The 13,646-nt window shown below is 34.1% G+C and overlaps 1 protein-coding gene and 1 pseudogene across 1 annotated transcript; one reads left to right on the top strand and one right to left on the bottom strand.

The window, feature by feature from the left end:
- Nucleotides 1-145: 145 nt before the first annotated feature.
- On the bottom strand, nt 146-4,044 carry LOC143571270 (ethylene response sensor 1-like; annotated as a pseudogene).
- A 4,713-nt stretch (nt 4,045-8,757) lies between these two features.
- Nucleotides 8,758-13,627, top strand: LOC143571295 (ethylene response sensor 1-like). The gene is made up of 5 exons (XM_077056755.1): nt 8,758-9,660; nt 11,082-11,450; nt 12,087-12,353; nt 12,459-12,574; nt 13,429-13,627. Exons 1-5 carry the CDS (start codon nt 8,758-8,760, stop codon nt 13,625-13,627), a joined length of 1,854 nt encoding a protein of 617 aa, XP_076912870.1.
- The last annotated feature ends 19 nt before the right edge of the window (nt 13,628-13,646 follow it).

Raw genomic sequence — 13,646 nt, 5'->3', positions numbered from 1 at the left:
TGGCGGCGCTGCCTCTTTTTTTTGTTGGGGATGTATGCATCGTCTGTGTCATCTTGGCTCAATCTGTGACTTGGTACGAATAGCTCCCCGCTGACATGATGGGTTGGGTCATTTGGTGAGTTGCACCGTCCCAACCTCACAAAAACTACGTGCCCTTTCCTAACCCCTCACTTTCAGCCCACATATGACCACCCATCAGATTAACAAACCTGAAATCATATTTTACTAAACATGAGAAAGTAGAAAATTTCAATCTTGACCCAAGTTTCAATATAGTGCGATGGATGCTGTGCTGGCGCAACAGGTTGTGCAACGTGAAAACTAAAAAACGGAAAGGTAAAATGATAGTTTTATAGAATGAAACATTCAAGGGTATTTTGTCAAACTTATCTGTCAAAATGGTCATTTTGTGATGTTCTAAGGTCATGTACCTTTTACAGATGGCAAATCCAAGGCCTGCATCATTGTTTCTTATGCAATCATTTTCAGGGTCAAAATATCTGGAAAAGATGTAAGGATCTCTTCTTCTGCAATGCCACTACCAGTATCCTCAACCTGCACAAACAATATTAGTATTTTTTTTCTAGCATGTCCATTATTTTCAGAACAAACATAGTTTGGGTCCTATCAAATTATATAGGGTATGCTGACCTTTATAAGCATGTAAAACAAGCCGTTGGTCACTGTAGGGGCGAATTCAGGCATTCCCCACCTTCTTGCTAACTCAGAACTCATAACGGAGGCCTCAACCTTGACATAACCTTCGTTGGTGAAGTTAACCGCATTACCAACAACGATCATTATGGTTTGCATAAGCCGTTTTTTATCACCAATCCCATACATTGGTAAATTCCGATCGAAGGTCAGGAACGTCAATATGTGTTTCACACACACGATAGGGTGTATTAAATCATCAACCTGCAACAACACAAAATCATAGTTTGCGTATGTTAAAGAACTTAAAAGTTAGGGAATTTGCACCAAGCCATGATAACCGAACCATGTCACGTGGTGAATATTTCAGCCAGGGCCGGCTTAAGGGTGGCGCCGGTTGGACAGTAAGCCAGGGCACGTAATTTTTAGGGGCCAAAAATTTTCATATCTATATTTTTTATATATACAATTAAAAATTTAAAACATATTTTCTTTATCATCTTATAATTATTGGGCCCGAAATTATTTTTTATCCATAATCCATTTAATTAAGTTTAAATTATTGGGCCCAAACTAAAACTAAAAACTAAAAAAAATTAAAAAAAAAACTCGATATAAAATAAAAGAAATAGCGGTCGATTGAAATTTCTCTTTGGTTCCTTCCTTCTTTGCGAATGCTGAACAACGACCAACCCAGCCGACCATCAATGTTGGTTCGTTGTTAACCACCAGGCTCCTCCACGGTTGACCAAGCTAGCCACCAAGGACCAAACTATTTTTTTTTTCCAATGTTAGGACTTAGGAGAGTTTCACGAATCACTGGTTAATCGTTAATTATTACGGTATTTGATTTTAATAATATATTTTTCTATGTTTATTATTATAACATTAAGCCTCATGTAAAAAATTTAGCTTATATATTTCGTTACTCGTTAAGGCTATGGGCCTTTTTCTTTTCAGCTCGGCCGAGGTATTTAAATCCTCGGAGACGGCCCTGATTTCAGCTCACACGAGGATATAAGAGTTCACTTAAATACCCAATGCCTATTGAAAAACCGACAGTTTTGTTTTATATGAAAAAAGATGATTTTCTGGTTTGTTTTAATTTTGTTATCAACCAAAAACCAAACTGATTGGAACAAGACAAACCTAAAAAAAACGTTTTAAGTTATTAGAAATTAATAAAAAGTGTAGCCAAAAATTTTCATTTCAAATGCGTAATACTCAATTAATCATTAACAAAATAAATTAAGCCCAAAGTTTTAAGCCTAAATTGATCATTATATTGGTCCAACTTTTTTCTCGTCCAAAATGGAAAACCGAGAAAACCCATCGTCGTCGTCATCATCATCGTACTCATTAAATCCCACCAATAACAAAGCTATGGTAGGGTCTGAAAAGAGTAAGATGTATACAGTCTTACCTCTATCTCATAGGAATAGAGAGACTACTTCTGATGAGACCCCCGTTTGATAGTACTTTTGCATCAAGCTTTTGACATAAAGGTACATAGCACTCAACCATCGAGACACATGCCGATTGGTATATGTACCTTTGTCTTTCGGCTATCAACGCCACATGATGCATGATTTATTTACCGTCACTTTTAACGTTATTTTCATGAAATTAGTAAAATAGCATCAAAACTAGTGCAATTTCAACCCCCCAACCCAAAGGGCCCCACACATTTTCACAAACCCAAAAACCGCATTTTATGTTTTTGATTTGTTTGAGCCCCAAAGCGGCCAATTCACACGTGACGGGCCTATTAAAAGTAATGAAACTTGAGATGCAAGAAATTAAAGTGGAGACAATACCTCAATGAACAATTCACGGATGTCAAATACTTTTTCCAGGTGCTGTGTACCATGCTCCAGCCTAGAAAGCTCAACAATATCATTTATATGTTGTGCAAGTAGGTTACTACTTCCAAGAACCGGCTCGTTGACGGCTCTTTGTTCCAGGTTAAGTTCAATTCCAAGAAGAAGAGACGATAACGTCATAACTGTCCGCATAGGTGTTCCCATTTCATTATTCATGACATTAAATAAATAGTCATTTTGAGCCGCGAGTGCCACCTCCACGTCATGTAGGGCCAACTCCAAAGCAACATTCCGCTCTATCAACTTCTCCCACTCCCTCATAGATTCTTCTACAATTGTAGCATGGGACAGAGCAACGTCAACCTATAGAATAATGAAAACCCTGTAAGATATTATGCATTATTGATAGTCTATTCACTACTCACAAATTAAAGGAAATCTAATTAAATTATTAATTAAATTATATATTCTTATTATGATATAATCTTAAAACAATAAAACCTTACTAATATATTCTTTCTAATACAACCTGTAAAATAATAAAAACCCTGTTAGATATAGTGTATTATTGATAGAACAATAAAAAGATATGATAATTACATCATAACAATAAAATGTAACTAATATATTTTCTCCAATACAACTTGTAAAATAATAAAAACCCTGTTAGATATAGTGTATTATTGAAAGAACAATAAAATGATATGATAATTATAGTAAACTGTAACTAATATATTCTCTCTAATACAACCTAGTCCGCAACAACCTCCACAAGCTCTAGCTGATGATCGCGCCATTTCCTTAAACCATTCACCGGAAGAACCAAAACCATGATCGCATAGCAGGCATTAACCCAGTTATCAAGTTCAAAATTATAGAGCATCCGAAGAGGTATGCGAACAACAACCGCTTCAGGCATTATGTATCGTTCCATCCCAGATGTAGCCCACGGGCACAACGAGCTCAAACCATGAACTCTCATCACGCTAGGGCTATTCAACACCCGAGTCACTTCACTTAGACTCTTGGGAACCGTAGACCCCACCGGTATCAAACCATGCAAAGAGTGAGATACCTCCATCACATGATCATTTGGCATCCACAATGCACATTCATTAAGATCAAACATTTTGCCTAACTCGATCATTGCGGTTTTCAATATGGTATCATGATCAAGTGTCCTTCGAATTTTATGTGCCAGCTTTCGAACACACCTACCCGTTTCTTCCTTCATGTTGAGCAACTTGGGTATGATATAAACAAGCATTAAAGCTGTGATGCATGAAATTAAAGCTGTGGATACTTTAGCAATAGTCACAACCATGGCTACTGTTGTTGAGTGTGGGGAAAACGTCCATAGGCTTATGAAACGTGTCGCACCACAGAGAACGATGAACGCACCGAACTGCACGAGGATCCATCGGTACGGGAAGTAAACTGATTTCAGGACGAAGTACATAAGTTCTAATGGGATTGTTAAATAGGTAAGTGAGATGAAGAAATCAAGTATGTATTGATATTTGATGAGGGTATCAGCAGCTGGCCATTGGGTCACCAAAGCATCCATGAAAGCTTTTAGCAACCTGCAAGAATAATTAATTAGTATAGAAGTTGATGTAATGAATTATTATTATTATTATTGTTGTAGAAAAAAGGAAACAATAATAATAATAATAATAATAATAATAATGACTTATGGTTTTGCCAATATATACAGATTATATTATTCACGAAAAAGTGACACAATCTCAGTCACCCCGCACGGGTTTATTTTGGGAAAAAGAGTTTTTCCTCATTTGCTATCATTTTGGGCCCTACCTTTTCTTTTTTCAATATTTTCAGTATCTTATAAAGAACATATGAGTTAAAAAAATAATAATAAAATTGGGTTCTTTTTATTTTTATTTTTATTTTCTATTATTTATTTATTATTATTTTTTTGTGTCATGTTAAATTGCCATCATTTGCTTTACAAATTAGGGGATTTTGAAGATTTGTGTAGATTTGATAAAAAGACTTTTGATAAATCAAAGAAAATAAAACGGTTATCCGATCAAAACTTAGAAAGTACCGAGTATCGAAATACGTGAAAAAAAACCCTGGAACAACAATTAGTTGCAAAAACTTGTTATAAAGTGGACACGATATATACAACAAACAAAAATACATATACGTAAGATACAAACCTCATGATCAACATGATTCACCGGAAAATCTTCGGCTAAATGAGAGAATCGTAAACAAGGATTTTGAGATAGAGTCTCGAAGTTAAGCGGTGCGAATAAGCGAAGAGTGACAAAAGGTCATCTTATACGCCTTCATATTTCTGTCTCCGGCCTCTAGCTTTCCAATAACTTCCATTTAGCCCTTATATTTGCTAAAATATCAAATGACCACTCAAACATTATCAAGCTCAAATACAAAAGAATCAAATGCTAAACATAACTAGAAATAGCTTATATACATATTTTTTATTAAATCAGGAATTGTAGATATGTCAACACCCCTTTATTTCAAATGACAAACATGTCCATCATATATGAATATGATTTCGCACACAATTTATGTCAAGAGTAGCACAAACCTTTTGTAATGACATTCACAAGCCGGTTTCAATATCAATCTTAAACACCTTAAGAATATCCGCTACAATGTTCCATTTAAAAATGTGAGTCTATTTTAAAATACTTTGTTCTTCATATAAAAGACATGATATGTAATAATGCGAATTGCAAACATTGTTGTCACATAATAGCTTTACTGGTAAAGAAGGTTGAATATTAAGATCAACCATAATTTACAAAATTCAACAATTTCACAAGTCGTCATATAAATTTGCTCAATAGTTTACTTCAGTAAATTGCTTCATGCCTTTTAAAATAATCAAAGTACCTCCCCCCCCCCCCTTAAAAAAAAGAACAAAAATTACTGACACATCTTCTGATAACCAATCACTTTCCCCAATCGGAATCCGAGTAACCAATTCAACAAATAATTTAATTTTGAGAAAAAATATACTATATGGGATGTTTTCAAAGACACCAACAACCTCACTGAAACACATAACATGCGAGTTTTGACGATTGTACAACTCAAACAATGCACCATGCATCATGCATCATGCATGCAATATTAGGCATTGTAAGAGTCATAAATTATTTTCATGACAAGTTTTTGAAACCCAGATATATTTTTCAATTGAAAATCATGTGAAGTTGTCAAATTAACATCTCAAGTTTTTGTTTAAATATTTAAATAACTATTTGGAAATATCAATAAAGATTTATGATTTTGTCAAAATGAACTAAATGTTGTAGTATAGTGCTTATACATAAACTAGTTGTTCATATTTTATAAGGTTTGCTAATAAATTGATTTCATAAAATTTTGGGGTAATAAACAAACTTTGTAAAGTAAGGTGTTGAATTTTAAAAAATCTTGAAACTTGCCAAATGGAAGAATTGTAGAAAAGAAAACAACCACACTTACTTTCAATATAGAAAAAAAAATCTAGAAAAGAAAAGGAAACATATTTTTAATCTAGCAAAAATACCAAATGTGTGTGGGTGTTGATATAATTAGCGACCAAATTAATCAAAGGGTATATAATTGATAATATTGGAAGAAAAAAATAGTAATTATCATTACAAAAGTGTGTTTCTCTTAACATAACTTTGTGTGTGAAAATTTTTGATTGAAATATATGTTTGTTATTTTGAAGGGATGTTAAAATTGTTGGGTCATATTTTGTTTATTAATAGTCGTTTGTATTGTTTACGTTACGTATGTTGTTGTCTTTGTTCGTTATTATGTATTGGGCCTAAGGCCAATGTAAACAAAAGCCCATTGGGCTATTATTAATAAGAATGGCTGCATGTTATAGGTGTACAAAAAAACCGGTTTCACCCAAACCGGTTTCCAACCCGACCCAAACCGTCAGTTTCAGGACCGGTTCCCCTTAAGATCTACCAAACCGGTTTTAAAACCGGACCGGTTTGAGAAAAACCGGTTTAAAAACCGGCTAAAACCGGTTTATAAACCGAACTGAACCGACGTGACCAGGTCGACCTATCTTGTGTCTAAACCGGTTTATAAACCGAACCGGTTTAAGTCAAACCGGTTTTGACCAGCCATTAACCAAACCGGTTCAATTTATAAACCGGTTCGGTTTGGGTTTAAAACTGGTTTTGTACACCTCTATTGCATGTCATGCTCTTCCAATATATAGGAGACATGGTCATGCAATACACAAGCTTTTGGAAAATAGTCTTATCCATCCAACTACTCTCATCACTCTCTAAAAGCCGAAATAATAATCTCAAAGGAAGATCCGAGATCTAAGCTGACGTGATGCAAACGTGACTAATGAGGGAAATGGTGTTGAGGGATGTGTACCCGTTCGCCTAACCTGATTGCTTCAATCCCCCCCCCCCCCCCCCCCCGGGCCTTCACTTCGAGGCACACTCTTGGTAATTAGTTTACAATTCTCTCGTTTCGCCTAAGATATATTTCTGGTGAATCATAACGAAGAGTTGGTATTAACTCTATGGTTTTCGTGTGCTTTGATAATCCTTTTCTTAGCTAACTGCCTGTGATCATAAACCAAAAAAAGAAAAATCTTTAATAAATTTCCAAAATCCTACCATGATGACAATTTAACATCTCAACTGTTTTATGTTTTTTTTTATAAACTATATTCATCATTAAATTTTTAATTGACAATATTTCATCATCTCACCAAATATGTACGCATCTACCTATTCTAGTAAAGTAAAATAAATGTGGATATTTGTCATGTTTTGATTAATTCTCACAATTTTTTCCTTCCAAAACTAATATACCTTAATATATGTATTCAATAATTATTCACTTTCATTTTGCATTATATTTATATAATATCTATGTATTTTTATAAATATAAATATTAACATATTATTTTACTATATTTTCTCAAAATACTTAGTGAATTCCAAAAATCAACAACAAATCATGTTTCTCAAATGAAAATTGTTTCGGCTTTTTTTTTTTGTGAAACTTAAATTTGATTTTATGGGCGAAAAGTTGGTAAATAGATTGTTTGGTATAAGTTAACTATATTTGGGTCAAAATTTGTTACGGGTCAAAAATAAAAATTTTAAGTATTTTTAAAAGTTTGAGATTGCAAAATAGATTTATCGTCAAATTTGTTATGGGTTCTAAGTGTTGACTTTCAACTGTCAAAAGTATGAAAGTTAGAATTTTAAACATGATTCGAGTTTCAATTTTATTTTTATAGGCATTTTTTGAAATAATCAAAAGGTTCAGGATTTGACAAACTGACTATTTTTCTCTCAACCATTAAAATTTAAGAAAAGATTGTCAACCCCATCCCTATCAATGCTTAACTTTTATCAAATTTGAAATATTTATGTCAATATTAATTTTTCCTCAATAGCGATCAGAACGTTGTATTGGAAGCATGTCATGCAAAACTATGCTCAAATAGGACAAAAATATTCACAAAATTTAATGGGTTAACATGTTATTTTTTACGTTGTCATTATGATAAAATCAAGAAGCACTCTGAAACTTATCAAAATCTTTTTCATGGTGTAGCTCAAAAAAACATAGTTTTTGAAGAATATCCATTGTTACAATTTAATGTTATACTTTCCTTTGATGGGTGGTAAATTGATAAATATATCAATAAAAGGTAACGCTCCTTTTGTATTTAGGCTGAGTGGTTAGAACTAGTATCGTATGAGAAGTCTTATTTCCGAAGTTGGTTCATAACCAAAATTCTTTCAATTATACATATATGACACCGAGAATAAATTTTTCAATAGAAAGAAGCATTCTCGGGTACGTTTTTTCACGGACATTTTTTTATTAAGTTCATTTAAAAAATCATTTTGTGATATAAATAAAATCAATGTATGTACATATTGTATAGATACAAGCATAGATTTTATACATTTTTTTTCATATATACTATGTAATTATTTGTTTTACTTATAATTTTATAATTTGAATTATTCCGTGTGTGACACGGGCTCTAAAACTAGGATTATAATAATAAGATGTGGAAAATATAGAAAATCAAAAGGTAGGGCCCAAAATGATAGCAAATGAGGAAAAAGTATTTTTTCCTAAGATGAACCCGTGCAGGGTGACAACTTTTTCGTGAATGACATGATCAAATATCTGTCTCTGCCAGACTCTAACCCACCCTTTTAATTTCTTCTTCTTTTTTCTATATTAATTTACATCACCAGCGTCTAAACTAAATCTTGCAGCTTTCATGGAGTCTTGTTATTGCTATGAGACCCATTGGCCAGCTGATGATCATGTCCTGGTCAAATATCAATACATATCAGATTTCTTCATCTCACTTGCCTATTTTTCTATCCCCTTAGAACTTATCTACTTCGTCCAGAAATCGGCTTACTTCCCGTACCGATGGGTCCTCCTGCAGTTCGGTGCCTTCATCGTTCTCTGCGGTTCGACGCACTTCATAAACCTTTGGATGTTTTCCCCGCACTCAAGAACTGTTGTCATGGTTATGACTGTGGCTAAATTGTCCACAGCTTTCGTTTCATGCATCACCGCTTTAATGCTTGTTCATATCATACCCGAGTTGCTCAATGTCAAGAAACGAGAGCGGTTTCTGAGAAAACGAGCAGAAGATCTTGATAAAGAGATGGGTTTGATTATTAAAAAGGAAGAAGCCAGTCGGCATGTTCGAATGCTGACGCATGAAATCCGAAGCACGCTTGATCGCGATACTATACTGAAAACCACGATGATCGAGTTAGGTAAGACATTGGATCTTAACGAATGTGCATTGTGGATGCCAAAGGGTATGGTGTTTCAGGTGTCTCACTCTTTGAATAATTTGATACCGGTGGGGTCTACGGTTCCCATGAGTCTGAGTGAAGTGACTCGGGTGTTGAATAGCCCGGGCCCGGTGAGAGTTCATGGTTTGAGCCCCTTGGCTAGGGTTAGATCTGGCTTGGACCGATACGTGGTGCCTGAGGCTGTTGTTGTTCGTGTCCCTCTCTTGATTCTCCCTGATTTTGAAATCGATGACTGGGTTGATAGCGTTGGAGATAGTTTTGCGATCATGGTTTTGGTTTTGCCGGTGAATGGTTTAAGGAAATGGCGCGATCATGAGTTGGAGCTTGTGGAGGCTGTTGCGGACCAGGTTGTGTTACGCGTATATATTAGTTAGAGCTTATTGTTATATAATTATATATAGTGTTATACAATAGTTAAAAGATATGATTTTATTAAGTTTTCTATATAAGTAGTCTATGAAGAGATTTCAAATGAGAACCCCTTTGAATTTTAAGAACTTAATGTAACGATTTTTTTTTTTCGAATTTTTTTACACGTGCGTAATATATGTAGGTTACATACACGTAAAAAAATTACAGAATTTTTTACACACCGAGTCGACTTTTTACACATGTGTAACGGACGTAAAAGTTATTGTAATCAGTTACATATTTATTCTCTCTCCTACTTTGACTTTTTTGCCAGATTTAATCTCAACCACATATTCCAATTCATTTAATTAAATGTGTGGTCTAAAATGAGAGTTCTTAAGTTCTTACAACTCAACATGGTTCTCAAAAATATCCTTCCCCAGTAGTCTATATATATATATATCTGTGTGTGTGTGTAAGTGGTTACACTGACTTTTACATCCGTTACACGTGTGTAAAAAGTCGACTCGGTGCGTAAAAAATTCTGTAATTTTTTTACGTGTATGTAACTTACATATATTACGCATGTGTAAAAAAAATTCGAAAAAAAAATCGTTACACTGAGTTCTTTCGAGTTCTTAAAACTCAAAGGGATTCTTAATTGAAATCTCCCATATATATATATATATATATGGGTGGGTTCTAGTGAAAACTCATTTTAAAGAGAAAACTTAAAAACTCATAAAACTTCTAAAAAACTATTTCTAACTTTTTAAAAAAAAATTTTTTGAAGTTTTTATTTTTCATTATTCTAATATGTTGTTATTGGTTCAAAAAAAAAACTTGTCGTAACCTCGTCGGTATAGTGCGCATGTGTAATAGTGTACATTGCAATATGCAAAAGTGTTTGTATTGCATAGAATACAACACTATTGCACATATTTGATACACACTATTGTATATATGCAACATAAGACTGATACACACATCGAATACACATTAGTACGTATGTGTAATACAACATTAACGCACATGTGCACCACATCAACTTTTATTTTATTATTATTTTTTTCCATATAATACAACACTACTACACATATACAATACACAAATATTGAATATATGCAATAAAACACTATTAAACTCAAAAATACATAGTAATACACATGTGGAATTCGTATGTGCATTACATGGGGTTTTTTTTTGTGTATTTTTTTTATATTTTTCGAGTGAAATATAAGAAAATATAAGAATAATGGCTAAAACAGAATTTTGAAAATATTTTTTTATTTTTAATTAAAAATAATTGTTTAGGAGTTTTTTAGTTTTCTCTCTAAATGTGAGTTTTCTCTTGATCCTCTCCCTATATATATATATATAATACATAGTATCTTACTGGGTTTTCATTATTCTATAGGTTGCCGTGGCGTTGTCTCATGCTGCGATTGTTGAAGAGTCTATGAGAGCGCGAGATCAGTTAATGCAACAGAATGTGGCTTTGGAGTTGGCCCGACAAGAGGCAGAGATGGTTGTTCATGCTCGGAATGACTTTCTTGGTGTCATGAATAATGAAATGAAAACACCAATGCATGCGGTTATGATGTTGTCGTCTCTTCTGCTTGAAACTGAGCTTACTCCGGAACAACGAGCCATGACCGAGACGGTGCTTAGAAGTAGTAACCTTCTTGCGGCACTTATAAATGATGTTGTTGAGCTTTCTAGGTTGGAAGATGGTACCCTGCACTTGGAAAATGAAATCTTTGACATCCGTGAATTGTTTAGTGAGGTATTGTCTCCGCTTTTCATGTATTTCATGTTTTATTATTCTCAAACCGCACGTAATAGGGTCAGTTTGGGTCTCAAACGAACCAAAAACAGATACTTAGGTTTTTGGTTTTCAAAACCATTCGGTTTTTGTTTTTTGGGTTATTTGTTTTAGCAATCGGTTTTGTTTTTACCATTTGGGCTGAAGAAAATGGACCAAAATAATTAATTTACTTTTGAATCTTCTAACTTTTTTTTTTGGTTATTTAATGCTAAACTAAATATTACACATTTGAACCTATTTTTTTGTGTGCAACATAATTTACTAATTTTTTATAACTTACTTAAAAATCAGTTTTTTAAGTTAGGTTAGGGTTCGGCTATTCTGGTTAATTTTCTATTAATAGCAAAATCAAAACCATGTAAGAATCCATGCTACAAATGGATTGTTATTGAATTACATCGAAACAGAAGGCATGTAAGAATCAAAACCTAACCGAAAAACCAGTTTTTAGAAAACACATATAAAACCAACAATAGGTTTTTTATTTGCTTCGCTTTCATCAATTATTCTGGTTACAGTTTAGTTAATTCGGTTTCTAGACCCCCCAACTTTTAAGTTCTTTAGCATACCCAAACCATGATTTTGTTGTTGCAGGTGATAATATCAATACACCCTGTCGTATGTGTGAAAAACATATCCATGACCTTAAACTTTGATCTGAATTTACCTACCTATGGGATTGGCGATAAAAAACGGCTTATGCAAACCATATTGAATGTCGCTGGTAACGCGGTTAAGTTCACTAAGGAAGGTCATGTCAAGGTTGAGGCCTCCATTTTGAGTTCTGATTTTGTAAGCGAGTGGCGAACACCTGAGTTCTGCCCCACCGTGAGCGATGGCTTGTTTTACCTGCTTGTACAGGTCCGCATACCATATATAATTTGATAGGATCCAAACAAACAATGTTTTAATGAGAATATAAGATGCATGTTCTAGAAAATAAGACGTACTAAAGTGCTTGTGCAGGTTAAGGATTCTGGTAGTGGCATTGCACAACAAGATATTCCACACATTTTTTCCAAATTCGCAAATGGTTCCATTAAAAACAATGGTGCAGACCTTGGACTTGCCATCTGTAAAAGGTATATATATGGCTTTCTTAGAGCATAGCAAGTACTCCGATATTCCCTCATTTTCCTGATCTTATCCCGTATGTCACCTCAGCTTTTTCCACGTTTTCCTAGTATCTTCTCATTTTTCCTCAAACATCATGTTGTCATCCCACCTTTTCCCATTATCCTTGTTTCTTCCAAAAACACAAAACCACTCAAGAGTAATCCCATTTCTATGAAAAAAAAAGCCAGGACAAACTGAGGGGATGATAAACCTGGTCGGCCCGTTTTTTCCCACCATTTCCCCGGTTCCTTCACTAGTCCATCTCGTGTGGCCGGCCTTCAAATGGAAAATCACTTTTTTCAAACATTTCATAAAATTCCAACTAAAATATTTTAACCTAAAGATTTTGGTTATAGGAAACACCACTTAACCACCTAATATTCCCATGGGACAAAAGAGAAAATTTAAGTGACCATTTTTTTGACAAAATAGACTTTCTTTTTTCTTTTGCAAAATACATTGATATTTTCAGCCAACTAGAAGCGTTTATGGCATACCCAGTTGTAAATTTAATAAGGTCTCTAGATTTCTATTTGGATGTACCAACATTGAAATCTGTTGCGGTAGACACTTTTCAAGCATTTTGTTGACTGAAAATTGTTAAAAGTAAAGCTTATTTTATTAAAATAATGGTAAAGGTGACCATCTTACTGATTTTTCCTTTCTAAAATCTTGTTTTCAAACATTAATTTCCTTTTAATTATGAGAGCTCGATCGTAAACAAGAGCATGCACATAAGGCACGGATACATTGCTAACCATTTCCTTGAACATTGTTTTAGTATATATTTACTTTCTCACTTAGAGAAATGTGATTACAGGTTTGTGAATCTGATGGGTGGTCATATATGGGTTGAGAGTGAAGGGCTGGGAAAAGGAACAATGGTCAGTTTTTTAGTGAGGCTAGGACACTGCAACAGTCCAAATGCCGCAACCCATCATGGCAGCGGCGAGCTTATCACACACAGATATTCATCTAGCCAAGACTACAAAAAGACTGCATCCTTCCCACACAAATAACTGACTAAAGGGATTCTAG

Source organism: Bidens hawaiensis, unplaced genomic scaffold, assembly GCF_021521415.1.
Source record: "Bidens hawaiensis isolate Kalapana, Puna unplaced genomic scaffold, B.hawaiensis_p1.1 tig00025332_1, whole genome shotgun sequence".
Taxonomy (NCBI): Eukaryota; Viridiplantae; Streptophyta; class Magnoliopsida; order Asterales; family Asteraceae; genus Bidens; species Bidens hawaiensis.
Note: the sequence above shows the minus strand (reverse complement) of the source record. Positions and strands in the feature narration are given on the sequence as shown.